General features: G+C 38.9%; 1 protein-coding gene across 7 annotated transcripts in view; it reads left to right on the forward strand.

The window, feature by feature from the left end:
- The first annotated feature begins 239 nt into the window (after nucleotides 1–239).
- The window catches only part of ERC2 (ELKS/RAB6-interacting/CAST family member 2), a 534,065-nt gene continuing 511,863 nt past the window's right edge, over nucleotides 240–22,441 (forward strand). For 5 of the 7 annotated variants that reach the window (XR_012777475.1, XR_012777476.1, XM_075514174.1 and 2 more), the window contains exons 1-2: nucleotides 240–470; nucleotides 18,955–19,754. Coding sequence is in view for 3 of the 7 variants with exons in the window: in XM_075514174.1 (XP_075370289.1) it covers nucleotides 19,101–19,754 (654 nt within the window). In the remaining 4 variants the exon portion in view is untranslated. Of the gene's footprint in view, nucleotides 471–2,445; nucleotides 2,605–18,954; nucleotides 19,755–22,441 lie in introns of those variants that run through there. The other 2 variants (XR_012777477.1, XR_012777479.1) reach the window with 2 other exon arrangements.

The following is a 22,441-nucleotide window of genomic DNA, read 5'->3' on the forward strand; positions in this document are numbered from 1 at the left end:
GCTTCACAAGGGGTAACACAGCTGCCTTTCAGCCGTTGACTGGGTGGTGACGGGAGCCCCTGGGCTCGCACGAACGGACAGACAAACGCTCCGGCAAACGCGTGGCCTCGCCGTACGCGAGCCGCTGCCCCCGCCAGCTCGCGGCTGCCCCCGGCGGCAGCCGCGCGGCGCCGCTGGAGCCGCGGCTCCTCGGGAATGCTGGGAATGTTGAGTCAGGGGCTGGCGGGCGGGCGGGCAGCCCGGCTCGCAGCTGGCGGAGGGAGCCCGGCCCAGGGGCGGGAGGCGAGGGCCGGGAGCACGGCAGCCTCCCCGGCGGCAGCAGGTTCCCCGCGCCCGCCCCCCCCACCCCCCCGGCAGGTGGTCGGCGGCCCCGGCTCTCCCCGCCGCCTGCCTCCGCCCGAACGGGATGTCAGCTAAAGGCGATGTTGTAAAATCCACGTGAGGACGAAAGACATGCGATGATTTGAAAGGTGAGAAGCTTAAACGAGAATATGGCTGTAATACGTACTGTAAATTGATTGTGATTAAGGAACTTGCTATTTATTGCTTTCTACGACTGTCCGGTGGCTGCAACTGGAAATGAATTCGCAGAACAGGCTTTTTGTATTGCTTTAGAAATACATGGTAATAAATGGGACCAAGTGCACATCATCTTCTGGTAACGGAGTGCCTCTCCCTACAGAATCGTCAACCAGAAACCTCTCTTGCAATTTCTATTAAAAGCAGCCATAGGAGTCTCATTTTTTGTGCCCAGTGTTTAAAAATATTATTGTTGTTAAAGTTTTCTAGAATAGAATTGATGAGCTTTGGAAATTCCTAGCCTTATACCTAAATACTGGATAATGTTTGGTGTTTTAAAAATCGTCTCAGGAAAAAGGTGAGAGATTTCTGTTCCCTTCTAGTGGCTGGTGAATGGAAACCAGAAACTAACAGGATATTATTTGGCAGTTATATAATTAATGGATACTTACTGGGGTCCCTCATTTATGATGCTGTGTGATTTTTTTTTTAATTTTTTTTTTAAAAGATCATTCTAGGTTGGACAAGAGTGCTGCACAGGATAAAATCCATGCATATATGCATCAAGGATACATACATATTTTGCTGAGAGCAATATAGTAATGTGATGGAGAAGGAATATATATATTTTTTATTAGTGTGTGATTGATTTCTAGGCGGCTACCTGCTAAGCCTTGTGATGGATGGATGGGAATCTACTCCCTTAGCGGCGAATTGATATTCCCTTTTGATGGACACACCAACCGACCACTTGCGTTGGCAGATACAAGCTCGTTGCAAATAAGCACGGCCAATAAGTGCAGTCAAGAGGAGGGCAAATCCTACTTGTCAGGGTTAGTTTTCTGGTTGGCTTTTTAAATCAGTGGTTTCACTTAACTATTTGTTTGTTTGGGATTTGTTTTTATTTCCTATTCCCGTGCCCCCATCTCCCGTGTGGATGTCCAGGACGGCCAGCTCGTACGCAGCCCCCTCCCGGCAGCCCCACCGAGAGCAGGCCCTTCTCCGGCTCCCCCCTCCTTCGAAGGGCGGGGAAGGGAGGAAGGTCCCCCCTCCATCAAGTCGCTTCTCCGCTAGCACTTCATTTCCCTGTGAGGACGGAAAAGATCCTCTGCCTCATGCCTGCCCCCACCCCCGCCAGCTTCCTGGCCGCCCCGCTCTGAGGGAGGATGCTGTGGAGATGCGTTACCGCCCGCCTCCCACCTCAAGAAATCGTGAAACTCCACAGCGTCGATTCAGCCGCTCTTTCCAGGGCGCGGGGAGAGACCTCCTGCGGCCCTGCGGTCGGTCGTGTGCCAGCCCCAGGGGCGGGGGGACTCGGGACTGTCCTCCCAGCCTCGCCTCTCGTCAGCGGGGAGTGAGGAAGCCTGACCACCTTCCCGGCCCAGCTTCCCCCCCCGCCCTCCCGCAGGCAGCTGTGTCAGAGCAGCGCGCCCACCCCCCACCTGCGCCTCTACAGGGACCCCTACAGCAATCCCTCTGCCAGGGGGATTTCCTTGAATTCTCCTACTAGGAAGAACCCCGCCCCACCACTGCCGCTGCTGCGCGGGCGAAAGGCACCCTCCATCTCCCGCGGTGCGGGCCACCCGTCGCGGCCGTGCCCGCCGCCTGCGAAGAGGAGGGAGGGGGATCGCTTTTCTCTGGCGCTCGCTGCGGGCGGGAAGGCAGCGCCGCCCCGCGCCTCCCTCCGTGGCGGGCGGGGCGGGAGCGCCCCGGCTCCCTTAGCTACGGGAGGGCGGAGGCGGGCGCGTGCCTCCCGCCGCTCGCGGAGCGCGGCGGCCGCTGTCCTCCTCCCCACAGGCGCCCGCCCGGGCGCGCCAGGGATGAGGTTCCTTCACCACCCGCTTCTCCTCAGTGCCCCGCGATTGCTTCGTGGGTTCAGGCGGTTTGCCATCTTGCTTCGCTGCTAGTGCTGGCTGCTATTTTTCTTTACCTGCCCTGTGGAAGAGGAAAGGCTCTTGTAGCCCCTATCCCTTCACGGTCCCATCTGCTTGAGCAATGCGTTTCCCGATTTCTTCCTTTCCCTGCATGTGAAGAGGAAAAGGTCCCTCTTTAGGATCTGTTTTTGCACGGAGGGAGCGTGTAATGGTAAGTTTCTCCGGTTCCCTTAAGGACTATGTTTCTGTGGGAAAAGCTTTGTTACAGTTTCTTGATGTAAGAAACTTACAGTCTTAAGTCTTGGCTTCGTGAGTGACTGCGTTAAGGGTTGTGTGTGAAAATAACTCTTCCCACATCTCTCCAGTGCTGTAAAAGAAACCTTTCCATTACTGTTACTTTTGTTTGAAAGCTCTGTGTAAAGCAGTTTTCAAAGGCATAAAGGTGAGTTAGCAATTTCACTTTTCCTAGAGGAAACTGGGGTGGGCGAGGACTGACTTTCTGTCCTGTGAGTGAAGGGTACATAATTTCTTCTTCCAAAGGATTAAGGAGATAAGCGCAGTCCCTGAGATTTATGGCTTCGCAGCTCAGATTAAAACTAGATGTTTAAACTATGGGGAAACCCTGGGCTGTCTCTCTCACAAGTGCACCCAGGGTGGGGTAGGTCTTCCAGTTAAGAACTGAGAGATTTCTTGTTTGTTGGTTTTGTTATAGTGCTAGTTCATTTGTACTATGTCTTCAAATATCTGTTGTCTTTTATCACCACTAAAATTTCAAATGCAAGGCGAAGGAGATAATGTTTTGTTAGTGAAAGAGAAAGCGAGTATGTGGTCTGTCTTCCTTGTCATTCTCTCAGAAATGCCATTTGCTTGAGAGAGTAGATGGTAAAAATACTGACTCCAGAAAACAGTTGGAGTAAATAATTTTGAAGGGTAGTGCTGAGGATTGAAAGGTCATTTCTGTGTTGGAGAAAGTGTGTTTAGACAGGTTTGGAGGAGACTTGGCTGCCATTATCTTTAAATAGCTCCTATTTTAATCTTACTCAGTTGGTGGGGTACCTGGGCTGATATGCTGTCTTCCTGAATGTGGAAGATGATACTGTCTTATTTTCTTTCCTTCCTCTAGCATTGAGATAATGTGCTTTGACTTTCTAACTGCGTGGGGTTTTTTTCTTCCTATACCATGAGGATGGGTTTATGAATAGAAAGTGTCTTCTGTCTTGAACTCAGAAGCATCCTTTTTTCCAGTAGGTAGAGGATTTAGTTACTGAAATGGTTTCCCCTCCTTCCCAAGCATGAAGGAGAAAGTTGGTATGCAGAGGCATCTTTTGTCCTTTGCTATCCTACTGTGCAAAATGGAGTTCCTCGCCTTAGAAATTGTGTATGTCTGGTCTTCCTGAGCATTGACTTCCTTTTACCTTCTGTTAGTGTTTGAATGCCTTATTATACTCATTATACTTCTGATACTCTCTCTGGTGGTTAAGCTGCATTTGGAGGAGACCCATCTCACCACCTCTCGTCTTCTATGGGTGGTTCTTCAACTCCCCTAACCTGCTGGTAGTCAAACTCTGGGTCAAATTCTGATGAATGGTAGTGTAAGATATAATTATCCATGCCAGTCACCCCTCCTATCTCCTGCCTGCTCTGAATGCTGTAGAAAGGTGGCAAGGGAAGGGGTGGCCCGTATTCATAGCAGCCAAATATCAAGTGAGCACATTCAGCCATCTTAGAATGTCAAATATACCTGATGTTTAGAGAATTAGCTATTCAGCATGCATGTTTTTGTAAAAGAATGCTTAAGGTGATTTTCTTGCTTCAGAAAGATGATTCTTGCAGACCTTTGAAAGATGACTAAGAAAAAAGAGTGGGTTGTTCACCCCTCAAAGAGGGTGAGGCAACCAGCCTGTGTATCACTTCCAGAGACAACATATGTTCTTCCACCTGTGTCTCTTATGGTGTCTATTATATTTTTATCCACTATGATGCATTTGTTATCTTCTCAGTTTAATTTAGTTTGTAAGACGCCTGGGATATATATGTTAGTCAGATCCACCTAGGAAATATTACTGCGATACTGAATTTTTTTTCTTTTGTAATGTGACTGCTCTTTTATTTGTGAGATTATATTTGTTTTCTTCAGTTTTAGGATTGCTTTAAAATATTTTTGCAATGTAAAGTTTAGGTTTTTTGAGTGATATTATATGTACTTAGCAATGATGAGGTTACCTCAAAATATTTATTTTGCAACATTAATACTAGCTTATATTTTCTACAAAGCCCTGGCAGAAGGGCAAGAGTTGCTTTAAAGCAAAATGAGATGATAATTTCTTTTTAAGGATCATAGTTGATCAAGGGAAAGCTCAGAAATGAAAATCTGTAAATGAACTGGATAGTGCTGCTGCTTCTTCTGGGTGATACTTAAAAGAAAATGCAAAGGCAGATCAGCAGAAAGATCAGTTAAATCTTTTTCTGGAGCACTTGATTTTTAATTGGTCACTTTTTTGTTACATAATGCATTTTATAAAGAAACAATCTTTCTGAAATAAAGTGAGATGGATTTATGTTGGTTTGTTACTGCTTGTGTGTAAGGTGTGACCAAAAAATAAAGAATTATTTCTGTGAATAATGGTTGTGGACTAGTTGTGGGGTCCAAGAAAGTTTATAAGCATAGATCTCCAGTGTTTGTATAAGAAAATGTAAATGTCTTTAAATTATCATTGATAGTGTAATATTTAAATTGTGTTGTTGCTTTCTTGGCTGTTGATCTCAGGGAGTTCTTATGATGCATTTAGTCACAGCAGCTTTTGAAATGCCCAGCTTTGGAGTATCTTAAATACCCAGATTTTGGTTGGAGTAGTTATAACAATTAGGAACAACAACCTCATCTCCTTTCAGAGATGCTCTGTTGGGTGCTGAGCTCTGACAGAGGAGAGGATAGTAGCAAAGATGTTTTAGCACTTCTGGATAAGGCTCCATTACTGTCACACCATTTTTGTTCACACAAACCTGGAATTCCTTCACGATATTACAAGTATAGACTTTGAGATGGACAGTTTACGTGTTTGGAAAGTTGCATATCACTATGATCTCTTTAATTTGTAATGAGAATAATGAGCGAGAACTGTAGTGTCAGAATTTCTGTTCTTTTAGGATGGCAGATGGAATGTGTCTAAGAATTTGAGGTATACCTCAGAGTTCCAAGTTGTGATTGGATGTGTGGGAGCCTTTGATGTTTTGGATGTTTAGCAAAGCCTAAGCTTTTCTGAGAAGTTTTAAGATTAGATTTTTGAAAGGGGTTACTGGCTTTCTAGACTATCTTTTCTAGGCTATCTTAGAAACTCTTGCGGACTGGCATTCACTGGAAATGCTTCACACTAGTTAACATGTGGCTTCTTTAATGACCAAGGTACTTTAAATAAAAAGTATCCCACTTTCAACAAATACTGTCTCTTTTTTTTAAGCTTCTCACTGCTTGTCATGCTTATTATCCTATCCCTCTAACTGAAGTCACAGTACGGATGTAGAATCTAGCAGCTAAATTCTACAGAAATGGAAAATTATGAGAGATTTATTTTAGAATTAAATTACCTAAAAATCTCAAATTGTGTGGGAAATGCCATGGAACGGTGAAAGGAGTAAAAAGATCAGTAAAAGATAAATGGTATAGGTACGTGTGAAAATGATGTGCTGTAGTTACTGGGGTAACTGTGGAGTTGAGGTGGGAAGTTGCTAAAGAAAGCAATGTCTATAATGATTGCTTAGCTGGATATAACGTGTGGTTTATTTCTAAGGAAGTGAAAGAAATGGAACGAAAGTCTGTGCCACTCCTGAATTTAGTCCAAGAGATCACGTTGCACAGAGCATTGGTAATATGTGGGACAGTTTCCCTCCAAGTAAATAGCTTGGATCACTTGGGATGAGTGCTGACTTATTGGCCGTACTGCTCTACTGACTTTGAGAGGCTAACAGAACACACTTTGGTGACTTCATTCCAATTCCGAATGGAGGTTTACTGTGTCCGTACTCGTGGCTATGCTATTTGGCATCCCTTTGGATTGTCTCATTGCAAAAATAACAAATTGAATGGACTTGGAGACTGCAGTACTTGAATTCTCAGGAACTGATTTCTCTTCGTCAAATCTGAGTTGAATCCTGTTGGATGTGGTGCTGATGCTTCTTCAGTTTTCAGTGCTGTTAACTAAGCACTTTTCGTGGTTAGTAAAATTAAAACTTACAGGTAATCTGCTAAGATACTTATTATGTCTGTGGTATGTGCAATGTCTGAATAATTTAATAACGTTATAAAACTGTTATTTCTGTGATGGTACGGACTTTGGCTCAAACAGTTTTTTCTAGTGCATTCTTTTCCTCAAAATATATTGTTGTTGAAATACAGTTCTTACCACTTATGTTCTTTGAACAATTCAGATTAGCAGACAAATGACATGATAAAGCATAGTTCTTTTTGTTGACCAATGTCAAATAGTAGTGCAAGAAATGGGTACTCTCGGGTGCTTCTCTGGACGACAGTTTGCTGTGTAAAGCGTGTTTATTTTTGATGGCTAAGTATTGACAGTCATGATGTACCTTGGTTTTCATTTATATATCTTCTTCACAGACCTCATTTGAAATCTGCTCAGACAATTTGTTTTTCCTTAAGGAAAGCAGTTACAATAACATCTGTCATCAATGTCAAATGTTCATGTCAGATGCCTGTAAGGACTTATAAATTGCACTTGTGAATTCGCGTGACCATGCTCAGCTAAGGTGGGTTCAGTGTCAGCGCAAAGGTGGAAGATTGGGTTGTGCTATGAAGTTGTTAATAACCAACGGCCAAGTGTCTGGGGAACTTTTTCAACCTTTTCTGTGAATAAATAAATAAAAAGGTAATTCCAGAAGTGCAGTGCCTTCTAATGGTTCCAGGGTGCTGATTCTATGCTGAATGCAGAGGTGCTCTATTCAATCACTTGCATCACTTCCAGAGCCTGTAAGTTCCTTGGAGAACTTCAATCTAACGTGGCTGTGGCATAGCCAGTTTGTCTTTCTGGTATCATCCCTTATCATCCCATAAGGGCGCACATGCGTGTGCCCTTATATCCTAGTGAAGAGAACAGAGGAGAGAGGTTCAGCATGTTTTTGAATTCTGATGGCTTCAAAGCATGCTGAGTGCACAAATGTATGCTTTTTGTTTTATCATTTGAGTACGTATATTACTACTTTTGAATCCAAGAAATGTAAAATGTGTAGTGGATATTTAGGCTTGCTAAATTATAAATATCCCAATATTTAAGTATTCTAAGAAAATGCTAGAAGTTACACAGGTAGTCTTAACAGCTGATCCTATGACTATTCTGTTGCTTTCTGATGAGAATGGAAGCTTGGTAGCAAAAAAGAAAAATATAGCTTTATCCTGCAAATATGTAAGCCTGTGTTTAATAACATCCATGTGAGTAGCCTTAGTGAATTCAGTTGAAAGTGCTCCATTGTGTAGAAGTATCTCTGATTATTTCTAAGATAGACTTAGGAGTTTTACATGCATCTTAAAATGAAAAGTACTACATTAATGTAAATGACAGAATATTCTTAAACATACTTAATTAGACCTATACACTTCTCTATTTTCACATTATAAATTCAGTCAATTTTCTCTTATGTTATTTTCAGTTCTTAGGTTTTATTCCTAAAACAAATAATTGGAGTCTTTAATGTGGGTTTAATATACGTATCTGTTATCAGGTAAACAACCTTATGTTTCCAAGACTGCTGGTATGAATGTTGACAATATAGATGTTTGCTGTTGCATGAACATGTGTAACAAGTTATTTCGGTATTCTACCTTTGCTGCCTTATTTGAAAAACTTTTTTTTTATTTTTGGCATTATCAAAAGGTTCCTGATGCATCAGAAGTGTGACTCTTCCTATTGTCAACATAATTTATAAGGAAATATTTGTTTAATATCATGATATTTTTCTTCTGTCGTTCCTGAGCATTTAACTGACTCTGTTCTGTGTCTTTTATTGTTAATCTTTTCTAACCTTATTTGCTATTGTGTATAGCAAGGGGAAAGAAAGAGAATAGGTGTCACACAGAGAGTGTTTACAAAAGCTTTCAGTTTGTAGCAATGTCTTTAGTATAAACACATTTAAAACATGTTTTTATAAAGTATAACTTTTATGAACCTCTTATTTGTATTACTTTTTAAGATCAGGTCTCTTCAATACCTGAGCTCTAAGAGCTCTTTCTGCAAGGTCCGAAGCATCACAACAGTTCTCCATGTTGGTTCCTCATTCCCAAATTTTTGGAGTGATCTTTAACCTATCTTTCCTTCTTGCATGATGATATAACAGTTGATGTAACAAACTTCTGCAATAATATTTGTCTTCGTAAGTAGGTGTTGCTTACTCTCACAATGGGCTCTGTTAGTCCAGAGTATGCAAATAGAAAAAATAAATGCACACAATTATTCTGCAAGAAAAATTAAAGTTTCTATCAGAATCACAACTCGGTGTCATTAGCATGCATACAATTTAAAGAGTTAGGTTTTTTAATTAGATCCTCACCTTCCTCACATTTGATTGAAGAATTTGGACCATAATTTGCCTTGTCAAGGATTCAGTTTTCCTTGCTCATAAATGAGGCAGAAGAAACGTGGACTAGATGATAAATTAGCAATATGAAGTTGCAAATGTGAATCAACCTACTTGCTTCACTTTTTGTTGCGTACAACGTGGATGCTCCATGAACAAGGCAAATGAGGTTGCAGCTAAGTAAAGGAAGCTTGGCTATTTAAATCCTAATATAGATACATTATTTTTTACTTAAAATTTTTGTTCTTTTCCTTTACCCTACTATTTTCTTTACCTTTTAAAAGTAATAAAAATGGAAATTCAAGCTGAATTATGTCCTCATTTGACTCTTTACATTTGTTTATAATGAAGCATATGTGTAGTATTGCTAGAAAAAAAAAATCTTTTTTAATATGTCTGGAACTGTCTCTTGTGTCCCTCTTGAAGTTACAGGTGCTCTGTAAAGAAGCTTTAAAAATTAGGCTTTTATCATTATTAAGTATAAATAAGAACTAACATATTGCTTAAGGGGAAGAAGGGTGGCATTTGTTGCCATTTTAAATTTAGAAATAATAGAACAAGACTGGTCTTCAAGTTTCTGCTAGAAAGCTTTCAGGTTGTCTTAGATCATGCTTATTTTTAAGCTCTTAACTTCTCATTTGAAATAGAGAAATTTGTAATTCAATCTATAACAAAGGCAGTGTTTCTGTAAACTGTTAAATAGTCATTCAAGTTAGGTAACTTTTGGCAAAAGCAAAGCGAAATCGTGCTACTTGTTAAGCATAACTTTAAGTTACCCTGAAAAATGGTGTATACTTTTACATTTTAATATTTTTCCCCGAAGGAGACTATTTTGGTAAAAATTTAAGACATTTCATCTTTATTGTTGTTTAATAGTAATTAAACTAAAAATACTGTTTGTCTGGCTAACCAGGTGCCTTAGAATAATCCTCCACAAAAGACTTGAGTTTGTAAATGCAGGCTTGCATTGATAAATGAGATTTCTTATTGAGAAAGAAGTAAGAGGCAAGTGATTAACAATTGCAGAATGGAAGGCACAATGAATACAGACTAGGATACAGAATTTAGCACACAAGACACCTGCATACCTGCAAAGACTAAAATGTTAGGAATTCTTTCTCTAGCAAGACAAAATCTTGCCAAGCCTTTAGAAATATCTGTGTATCCTGAGGAGGTCATTATGGTGCAGGAAAGTTGAGAAGACTAAAAAAAACTGAAGAGGTGCAGACAGTGTTTTGGAATGTGTGTGTTTCTATCCCTCATCACTTGTGATTCCGTGCCACCCCCTCACCCCCAACAAAAAATAGGATCTTAACGTTGAAAGTGGCAGAGAGAGCAGATGGCTAGCAAAACAGTGGCACAATGAGCTCAGGACAGTGAACTTTGATCAATTAAAACTGGTATATTTTACCCTGCATCTTTGAAACGTCAGAGTTAACAACACTGTAAATGCTGGTGCTTGGTATTTTAAACAAAGGATGATGCTAAACATCCCTGCTTCTGTTGATTGACCATTAAATCAGAATAAAATTGGGTAGTGATATATGGTCTGCTTTGGAAGATAATTTGTTGTGCAGGCTGTACTTGGTTTTGCTTGCCCAGAATTGGCAGATACGATGCCCTATAGCTTTTTATAAAGATACAGTGTGTTCTCTGGCAAAACCAATGAAAACTAGCCATGATGATTCTGCTATTGCTTCGCTATAGAGGCCTTTTTTTTTTTTTTTTGATGATCTCTCTTCAGGTCTTTAATATTTGACACAAGAAAAATAAAATAAAATCTTAAAATGCTCACCTCCTTAAGCATCTTAGAAACACCAGGGAGACTTTCTTTTGTCACATGCAGGAGTGCAGGAAAGAATTCTTTTAGCTGAAGTGTTAGAGATAAAATGTTAAGAATTAGTGTTTCAACAACAGAGACCTAACTTAAAAATTACAAAGTAGTGGAGGTGTCAGTTGATGAAGTTTAAATACTACTTTGATTTAAAGCCCATTTCTAATTAATATTATGCTTTAAAAGTGTTTTAAAATAATTACAATGTCTCTAACATTGCAATAAAGAAAAAGTCAGTGCATTGAAAAAATGTACCTCTACTGAACGCTAGCCTTATTTTAAAACTGTGAAAGTCATATAAAAGAGAATTAAAAAGGTCTCATAGACTCTTCACTTTAATATACTTGAGAGTAATATAACTGACAATCCTGATAATTTAGTCAGAACTTCTTGTTTTTCAAGATTTTTACTACTGCATTTTGAGCGAATACTTCCATTGCTGGAGTTTTCTGATCGCATGGTAAGTATTAATTGCTGTCACTGCACCCGACAACATTAGAATGCCTGACAGCTTTATTTGCCACGTATGTCATCAGCTGCATATTCAGCAGCCAGTCCTACTGTCTCCTTCATAGACTATTTCTTTTGTATGAACTAGAAATGAAAGGCAGGCAGGTGTGATGCTATTCCTGTGAGGTGGCAAGTGCCAGTTCTCTCATTGAGCGTTGGTGGGAGTTCAGGGACATCACCAACTTGCAAGATCAAAGCAGACTTTGAAACTGACTTTATAAACAACTACATATGTACTACTTGTATAACTAATTACAAGAAAAAGTAGATGACTAAATGCTTATTGACAAGTACAAATAAATTTATTGTGCAGACTATAGTAAAACTAAAATTTACATTAGAAATGCAGATTCAGGACACTCTGAGGAACCTGAATGAAGATGATGTTGCTTTTCATGTTGTCATGTATATTTTGTTTTTCAAACTTCGAAGGAATAGTAGAGCAGTAGGAAGAAGTGGGTGATTTTCTTCTTATAATTAAAGAATGGGGGGGCAGAAATAAGTAATTTGATCAGTCTGATAGTGGTAAATAGGAAAAAAGAATACTTTGCCCTTTTAATAAAAACAGTGCAGGGCTTGTACTAACCCCATATGAACTAGCACTTTGTTCATTATCTTTTTGTTACTTTATTAAAATAAGACATGCTGTGCTCCTCAGATTGATGAAGAAAGGAAGCTGTACTGTACAATAGATCTTGGTTCTCTGTATCTAGTTTGCATCAGCTTGGTGGTTTTTTTTTCTTTAAATCAGCACAGATAACAAAAACATGCAAAGAAAAGAATATTCTCTGTTATGAGGATGTGTTGAGCCACTGTTAAAGCAGTCAAAACCCAAGGTAAACCAAAAGAATGTGCCAGAAGTATTTGTGGCTCTTACTTCTGCCTCTCACTACTTTAAATACACATGCATCCCTGGGCTTCTGTGTACAGTGATGCTTTTTGTTGTGATAAGAGAGTATTTAAAGGATTTCTTTGTTTTAAAAAAATCCTTACTGTTTGCCAGGACATGTGTTTATGGAACAGAACTTTTTGTGTGAATCTCCTTCCTTTTGTGGTGTCTCAAAATACAGGGAAGATGAGTCCTGGTGGAGAATATAGGAGCATTATCTTCTACATAATCTCTTATTTATTCTATTTTGTTGCTTTTTGTTTATATTTGGGGAGCTGTATAGTACTAAACAGTTTTAGACAGTTTGGAAGACACTGAGTATTTTAAAAATCAGGTTGATAATTTCTGCACTTAGCTGTCACTATATGTTATTTGGGAAGGATAGCTGTAAGGAAGGAGTTCCCTTAAAGGTTTTGGTAGTAGTACAAATGTTTGAGCTCTTGGCTGAATGTTAATATTGGCAAGTAGTTGTGCAAAGCTATTAAGTGTTTGGCTAATATCCAAACTTACTGCTGACTAGATGATTCTGGCCAGAGGAGGAGACACAGAAACTCTAAACTAGTCCTGAGCTTTCCAACCATAATTGTCAGGATTAGGTTTTTTCTTCCCCACCCCCCCATCTGTATTTTGGTGGCTGTTCTGGCCCCGCTGTGTCTGCCTGTGAAGATGATGGCAGTGGTCCGCATGTGAGAGATATTGACAGAAAGTCAGAAAGTAGCTCCATGTGCAAATACTGGTTATCAGTTGATAAGGAAACAGTAACACTGACCCTCATGAAACTGATAGCATGCCCTAGTCTGAGGAAAAAAAACCAAAAACCAAAAAACCCAAACCCTCAAAAAAGACGAGAAGGAAGAAATCAAGTCTCTTCATCCTTCACTAAAAATGTTTGGCTGCTGTTAGTAATAAGAAGAATAATTTCGGTATGGTTAAGATGATAATTTAGATATAGTAGTCAATGCACTTCCTAAGCATAGTCTGAATATTTGCTCATATTATGTTTTCTGTCATGGGAGTATCTCATGAGGAAAGGTTTGCTACATTTTGTTGTCTCTGGTCGTATATCTAGTTACTGAAATATTTCTACATTTCTTGATGTTTTCCAGCATAGTGTGATTTGATAATTTTTTTCAATGAAGTTGTTAAATCTTCTGTGGAATTAGCCCCACTGTGTGCTGTCTAGCACCTGCTCGTTAGTGAAACCTCTAATGTGAGACTGGTGAGACCTCTGTATGCGCTGTGGCTACATGCAGAATTGGTAGCAAGGTTCAAACTGGTCCCTTTTTTTAATGGCTTGGAGTATCTGATCTGAGACTGCCGGGCTGCTTAGGCCCAAACACTTTACAGGAGAGACATGGAATGTAACAATATAATTGTGTGTTTTCTGAACTGAATAAAGAAGGAATTTAATAATTTCATTAAAATTTATTCAGTCACCACAGGCTTTTGTCTGGCAAGATCTAGTTTCCATTTTTTTCTGAATCATCAGGATTCATAGAGCTCAAGAAACAGGCAAAATAGCCCCCAGTCTGTTCTGAGGCTAAACTACAATGCTTCTACACAGTTCTTTTGGACTTGTTTAAAAAGATTGACAGACACAATGCAGAAAATTCTCACTTGCTTTGAACTTGGTGACACTGATTTGTTTAAATAGCTTAATAAAATTAATTGGGTTTTTCTGGGAGGTGTATGTGGGGTAAGAGTATGTAACCAGTGAAAACCAGAAATTATGGGGTTCTGTGAAGACAGTATTTCAAGGAAACTGTGTAATTATGTAAAATGACAAAGTAATGCATTTGGGAAGTAAATTGAATGAGACAGACCTTCCATTAGCATCATATTAGAATCCTATGCTTTAAGTCTCTATAAAAATAGATAGTTAAAAGGCAAATAAAATGCAATGTCAGAGACTGAAGTGATGTGGATAATGCGAACCCATGATGTTATTGTCTGCAGAGTGCAGGTGATGAGATGAGGCAGAAATGTGGAAATAAGCTAAGCCTAAGTTAGAACAGCCGCCAGGAAATATTTTAGTGTGAAATAGTCTATTTTTCATTTTCTGGGATTTTCAAGGCTGATGAGAGCATGGTGGAGGAAGTGTCTGCGCCCCCCCCCCTCCCCCCCCCCCCCCAAGAATGCATACTTAATTTTCTGAATCCTTTTATATGGTTTTTTCAATGCAAAATATTAAAGCCACAATTATAATGGTTAGTTTTTAAGTCATACATTATGTACATTAAAAAGTATTTTTTTTTAAAGAAAGAAAATATTGAGACAAGTAAATAAGCATCTGTTTTTTCTCATACTATTAAGCTGATTTGGATTGTAAAACTCAAAAACCTTTTATGAGAAGGTGCGTGCAGTGGGTCTGCAGTCTGTCTCAGAACAGACTGAATGGATCTGGGTGACTTTTTATGTCAGAAGTTTTTAGGTGCTTATAACCTTCATGAGCTGTATTGGAGCTCCTTTGTGCTTGCTACTGCAACATCTACAGCTTCTGGGCTTCCATCTGGGGGGAGGCTTGGTCTCTTCAGTTGTGGGTATAGTGTTCTTGTCTATACAGCTCTCCCATCCTCCCCATAATGTGAGATTCTTATGTTTTTGCTTGATTCCCTTTATCTTTCTCTCCACCTCTTGCACTATGGTGCATAAGGGTTACACTTTAGTTCAGCAAAACCATCCTTGAAATGTTGGGTGAAAACCGATTGCTTTAGAGTAATGATTTTTCCCCCATAAATTAAAATAGCAATATATAATCAATTTAATTTTCAAGATAGAATCATCTATATCTCGCCTTCCCACTCTAAGTTCAACTAGAAGAGCTCTGTGTCAGCAGGTTCTATGGGAAGATGGGATCTCCTCTCTTTTTTCTTTTTCTCCAGGCAGTAGATGATCATCTACTGTGTGGCAATTGTTGAGGCCCTGAGGCTGATGTTGCTTCTTCATGCCTCCATTTCCTGATGTGTTGAGACACACAAGAAATCTTCCTGAAGCTAGGAAGGCTCCATGTATAAGCAGTAAAGAATAGAAAATGATGTGGGTGCCTTTCTCCTTTCTTCCATAAAGCAATGGTATATGGCTTCTACTGTATCTGAGACTTTTCACAGCCATAAAGGCAGGCTCAGGGTTTATCCTTAAGATGTATACACTTCCAAAAAGCGCACTTCTACGTGCTTTCCTTTTTCCAACTTGTTGGCAAGAAAGCCAGTCTGAATAATTCAGGTTGTAGTAGGTAATGAATTGCAAATGAAGATAGAGATAAACTGCAAGAATTTCTTTAAATCAGGATTTTCAGCCTTTGGTCTATGAGCTATTGTTAGGCGCCCATGAAAGTAAGAAAACCAAGCGTATTGTCAGTGTGCTTCCACTTTCTACAAAGAGGTCTCCATCTTGATTAGAGTATTTTTAGGGGGAAACGAAAATAATAGAAAATGCTGTGGAGGTAATAACGTTTCTTTGGTTGGTGGTGTTTTACTTCTCTCTTCTTGTTGCTTTCAGAATTTTCACAGGCATATGACAGTTACAAAGTTAAATCAGTACGTGGACATTATTATTAAAGTGGAGAAGTCCAGAGAGAAGTTAGCTTCCCTTTGGATGAGGGATGATGATTCCCATTTTCAGTAGGGCTCAATGGTAAGCAGTGGAGTGCTAAGCAAGACAAAAGTGTTCTCTGCTTTGAGACAAGAACTTCTCAAAACTTCACACAAGTAGAGAAAAGAAGATGGACCACAACTAATACACTCTAAAAAGCAAAACAAGTACCTAAAAATATATATCAGAGACATAAGCAAAAGGCTAAGTAGGATATTAAGAGACTCAAAGGAAGAAGCGTAAATTATTTATCAAACTGTGGCAATGGAGAGGAAAACCAGTATTGATATGGTGTAAGGGTATCCTATACCTATATTTTTGAGGATCAACAAATCTGCACCAACCCCCACCACCTGGCCATGTATCAGGTTGCTGTATCTAAAAACATTTGATTGTATCCACTTTAAATTGACGTAGACAGTTTATGCTAGCAATCTTAGTTTTTCACCAGGCCAGATTTTTTTTGGGGGAGAATCGTATCAGTCTAGAAGGCAGTTGCTTTTGCTCAGGATCTGCCATGAGCCAGTGGAAGGAAGATGATCTTCAGCTCTGATCTCATGTGAGATCCTCTTTGAAGGAGCTGCAGAACTTTTTCAGGAAACTAGAAATACACAAGGATGGATTTCTTGGAGTGCATTATGAGTGATGTTATTTGGCCAGAGGATGCAGCCGCTTGAGAATTAGGATAAGCAATTACATTGCCCCCAGTCACCATGAGATATGGTTTTTATTGATCAATGCATTGAAGTTGAGATGACAGAGAAGTTGCAGCATTTTTTTTTTGTGGAACAAGCTGTGGGTCATCTCTTGAATGCTGGATGACGACTGAAAAGGTGGGCAGATTTGGATACTCATGATAAAATGTCAAAATTTGAAAATGCAAATCAGCAAGTTACATCTGGTTCCTTTAAATCTGTGCCTCGGGGCTGAATTCTGGAAGCTTTAAGAGGTTTTCATGGCTTGAAGTTGGATCAGGCTTTTGCCTCTAGAATTAAAATTACTCATGTTATTTTTATGAGTTATATGATCCTCAAGTAGAAAAGAGTTGCTAGACTGTAATTTCGTATCTATGTCTTCCTAAATAGTTAAAAACTACATTTTCTCATTGAAGTAGGTACCCTTCTTTGCTTTGCTTTATGCATAGCTGAATTGTTTGTACATGGCAAAAAGTGCCAATGTATATAGCTGAGCTGATTGTACGTGGCAAAATGTGGTAATGTTTTATGACAGAATTACTGGTCTTGTTAATATCGTTTGTATGGAACAATGTTATGTTAGCTTGCTTGATCCATTTTGCCAAGGGCAATGTTTGTGTTGAAATGAATTACTTTCAATGGAGCAGCCTGCGTGCAGTGCAGAGAGGGCAGTGTTCCCAAATTATCAAAGTTGATTAAATACCACACTTACGTTTTTGCCCAGCACCCATAGTGGCATTGTCATCGACATTTCAGTGTAGTGTAGTGCTGTGCCTTCTACTTCAGAATCTTGTGACTCTTGGCACAAGACTCTTGTGACCTCTTGGGAAAGAGGTGACAATTCACAAGAATGACCGCTCATATAACAGTAGTTGGAACAAGCTGAACAAGTTGAAACATCTTGGCTAATTCAGATGCATACTGGTAATTCAAATGAAACAAAAATGCTTTATGCTATGCTGGCTGTTAAACGTGATGAAAACGTAGCATATACCGAGCAATTCTTAGAATTCATATAAGCCATATGGTATATGCTGGTGTGGGATAATGAGGGGTCAGTGGAGAACTCGGCACACTTCTTGTTTGCTGACATGATTAGTATCCATAATGTTTTATGCTAATATTGTTGGTGAGGATTTAATATACTAGAGCTTATTAATAAATATGACATCAAATCATCCTTCTGCCTGCCCCTGCATCAACACTTTTTTCACAGCAGATGTAGAACAGACATTCCAAAACACTGGGAAATAATGTATCTATAGATAATGAGGATGCTTTGTCGGTATGGTTAAAGATTACTGGATTTGACTGAATCCAACTTTTGCTCTTCCTCTAGTTACCTTTGAAATAAATGGTGTTACATCTGGTTAATGACCACCAATTTTAATTAATACCACAAATTTGTTGAAATGGTTAGATTTGTTTAAAAAAAAAAAAAGCAGTGGGCCCACCTAATCCTCGAGTCCTATTGTATGTTTATATTTATGCTATGTAAAGTTAATAAACTTACTTGTAACTTGGTAAATGTGTAATGATGGTATTGAAGAATTTGAAAACAGAACATTGCTCTGTATCTGCCTGTTGTTTGGTTAAATAAGTTACAAGGCTAGTTCTATCAAAGTAATAACATGATATACATAGGAAAAAAAGAAAGAAAATTGTATTTCACAAGCACTTCTTTTCTAAATGAAAACCTAGATTATTGTCATGCAACCTTTTCCCGAGAAGCTTTTTAACAAGAAATATTAGCAAGCTAGTACTTCATTGAACAAATAATACGGTGTTGTAATACATTATAATTGTTTAGAAGCAAATGTTCACTCAAATTAGCTTAGTTTTATTGTTAATTTTTCTTACCACAATATGTTTGTACTGGTTACAGCCGAACTATTAGAAACACTGTTTCCTTCATCCTTTTTCCTATGCAAAATGCTCTTTGTTAATCCAAACAGAAATAAAAACCCTCGCCTATTTCCTTGTTCTGTCTTAATTAATCTAATATTACTAGAGAATATACAGAACTGCTGAATTGCTACTTTTATACTGTCTTTTGAAAATGTAATGTCTTAGTTTGGGTAGTTCTTAATATCAAAAACAGCTGTTTTTTTTCGTTTATATAATTCCACATGGTCAGTCATTTAAGTCCATTAACATATCAGCTAAGATATGTTTCTGGGCCCATGCTGTTTATTGCAACATAAAGCTTATTAAACTAAATCAAAATGTCAAGATACTTTTTGGCAAGAAAGAAATGAGCAGTTTTTTCTTCTGAATAAAATTAGTTTGAAAGTGCATTTTTAACTAGTCATCCTAAATACAAAACGTATAGTAAATTTTATTTTTAAAGTAATTACTCTAGAAAGTGGGTTACTTTATTTTCTGATATATGCTGATTACTTGTAACCTTATTTTCCAAGATTAAAATTTACTTAATTTTGTAATATCTTTTTTCAGGTCTCTGACTTTGGAGGAACAACAGATTTTTGCCTACTGGAAGAATGCAGTGAAACTGCCAATATTTCTAGCTGGAGTTATAAATTTAATATTCAACTTTAGTGTTACTAATTTCTTACTAAATAGTACCTCAAAGTAGAAGAAAAATGTATGGAAGTGCAAGAGCAATCAGCAACTTAGAAGGAAGTCCCTCCAGGTCTCCTCGCTTGCCCAGATCTCCTCGCCTGGGCCATAGGCGAACAAATAGTGGAGGAGGAGGAACAGGTAAGACATTATCAATGGAGAACATCCAGTCCCTTAATGCAGCCTATGCAACATCTGGACCAATGTATCTGAGTGACCATGAAGGTGTAGCTTCTACTACTTTCCCAAAGGGCACAATGACTCTTGGAAGGGCTACAAATCGAGCTGTGTATGGTGGTCGAGTCACAGCTATGGGGAGCAGTCCTAATATTGCTTCAGCTGGACTTTCGCACACAGATGTCCTTTCTTATACTGATCAGCACGGAGGTCTGACCACATCTTCACACCATCATCACCATCAGGTACCTTCTATGCTGAGACAGGTTAGAGATAGTACCATGTTAGACCTGCAGGCTCAGCTTAAGGAGCTACAGAGGGAGAATGATCTTCTCAGAAAAGAACTAGACATTAAGGACAGCAAGCTGGGATCCTCCATGAATAGCATCAAAACTTTCTGGAGTCCTGAGCTGAAGAAAGAAAGAGTATTGAGGAAAGAAGAAGCAGCCAGAATGTCTGTTCTTAAAGAACAAATGAGAGTTTCCCATGAAGAAAATCAGGTAAGTAATTCTGAAAGTTTCTTTCTGTTGATTTACAGCTAAGTACTTGATGTTTTGCTTATGGTACTGTATCCTATGCTGGAACAAGTTTGACATGTACAGCAAGAATCGTATATCTTGATCTATCTGCCTCTGGCTGCTAAACAGTAGGAAAGCACATTAATAAGACTCTGAATGCAGGTTATAATTTCCTTCATGCATCATTCTTTCACGTTATAGCTGAAGAGAATGATTGTTTGTCACTACCCATTTTCTTATTTTTGAGACTTTGTCTAGTGCTTTTTTGCAGCAACAGTCTAAATATACTCAGCAACCTTTTCTGAAGAAGTAAATGAGCCACTTCTGCAAAAGTATAAATAAACATCGAGAGGCATATTTTGTATGAGCTGTATAGGGATTTAGCTGCCCATTTTTTTAAAGTTAAAAGAAGATATGATATTAAATGCCATAAAGATATGCAACCTTCTGTAATTCTGTGTTACAGAATGAAGTTGAAATTGTGTTTTCAGCAATGTTTCTGAGACCTGTGTCTTAGAAAAAGAGCATCTTGTAAATATGTATTTCAAATACTTCTATTCACAACATAACATTCTTTTCCCAAAGTTATAAAAAGATTAAAGTATTTTAATCTGTATGAATAAAACTACAAAGTCAAGCTTTGAGACTCTATGCTATTTCACAAAGCTATACAAAACAGTGGCACAGAATAGATCAAAAAAATTCTCATATTGCTGTCTCCACACACTTTTTGGCTGCTGATCTTATTTTAAAGCTGCTCCTTTTTAGGCCATCTGTTAACTTTCCCCAGACAAAAACACAATCCTGTGTTTCTCTCACTTCTAGATTCCCAATCTAAACTTCTTCGCTGGCAGGCAGCAACAACTGATATTTTGAATATACTTCCGAGTTTGTGATCATCAGTGCTTCTCACCAAACTTTTCACCTCTTAGGCATGTCATGAACCTAAATATCTGTGGAACTAACAAGCCTAATACCAGTTACTTCAGTGGGAAGTTGACTGAGTCTTGATCAGGAATTCAGTACGCTGAATTAATTTATGATTTTCTTGTATAACTTGTGTGTCCAGACTGATGGTAATAGTTACTGAATAGTTATGGTAGGTGCACTAGGATGCTGCTAGAACTGATGTTACCAAAAACATGTTTGGTGGAGGTTCTGCTATTCAAAAGCCTTATTGGTTAGACATTCTAATCTTGATAGTTGGTGTCACCCTAGCAGTAGGGGGAATATTCTAACACACTCTGTTTTGGTAGCCTTTCTTATGGAAATGTCACATTAATATTGTGTATTGGCATTTGGAATCTGTATCTGGTATTTAGAGACTTTGTCACCTGCCAAAGTGGTTATGCGTTTGTTTTTTCCAAAAGCTATTTCCTCATCTTGAGGGGAAAGTAAATTAGTAGCTCTGAGTCCTTCTAGTCATTCATTCATTTCATAGAAGATTATTTCTTTATTTTTAACAAGTGGTCTTATTTTCTTGTAAGGGAGAACCTAACAAAAGATAAAAAGAATGTATTTTACCCTATCTATATATCTAATGTGAATCCTTAGTCTATAATAGAGTAACATAAAGACTGTGTAGCCCAGTATTCCATTGCTAACAATATCCAAAAGTTCACAGAGTAGACCTAGGACACAGTGCTCTCTCCACTGAGTACTCTTTCTGATCCAGCTACAGTTTGTGTGTTTAATAACAGTGGATTTGAATTAAGCCAGTTGCTTTTGGATGTACATAAAATTCTAGTGTCTACAACCTCTTATGATGGTGAATCCCACAGCTTAATGTGTCATGTGAAGGACCACTGCTTTTCATTTGTTTTTGCACTAGACTTTGGCTGCTTTTCCTAGGATTGCCTGTTCCTTGTACTGGAAGAAACATTAAACAGGTGATGTCTGGTGCCAGTCTCAGTGCCACCTATGATTTTATAGGACATATATATAGGATATATATGGATATAGGATATTTATAGGAGATACCTATCTATCTGTCTATCTATCTCCCTCCCTCAGCTCTTTTCCAGACAGGAGAATCTTAGCATGTGTGATGGTTCCTTTCATGAAACTCTGACACTTCTTTGATTCTTCTCTGAATCTTTTTCAGACCTATTACACTTTTTTTTTTTTTGAGGTGGGGAGACCAAAACAGATCATGTTTTTCATTATACAGGTGTAAAATGGGTTATGCATTGATGTTATAGCATTTGCCCTTTTATTCAGTACATCTCTCCCAACAATTCCCAATGCTCAATTTGTTTCTTCTTTTTAGCTTTGGATGACCTTTTTTTTTTTTTACTGCTACTGAGTACTGAGCTAATATTTTAATAGAAATATTTATCATAGCTGAAGAATCTCACCAGTGGTTATAATCATTTTAGATTACAGTTTGTGGTGCATGAAGGTGGGATTATTTTCACTTGTGTATAACTTCACATTTCTCTCCCTGAATTTCATCTGCCAGCCCTTGCCTAGTTGCTTAGTCTTACAAAATCCTTCTTTGCATTTAGCTTTGTACTGCCCTGAATAACCTAATACCGTGAGGAAAATCAGTCATCTTACTGTTCACCCTGTTGTCTGAGTTGCTTGGGATATGTCAGCACAAAGCCCAGCCATAGGTTCCAGCAAAACTCCACAGGGTCCTGCTGTTAGTTTTATGACTTGACCATGTG

Source organism: Mycteria americana, chromosome 11, assembly GCF_035582795.1.
Source record: "Mycteria americana isolate JAX WOST 10 ecotype Jacksonville Zoo and Gardens chromosome 11, USCA_MyAme_1.0, whole genome shotgun sequence".
Taxonomy (NCBI): Eukaryota; Metazoa; Chordata; class Aves; order Ciconiiformes; family Ciconiidae; genus Mycteria; species Mycteria americana.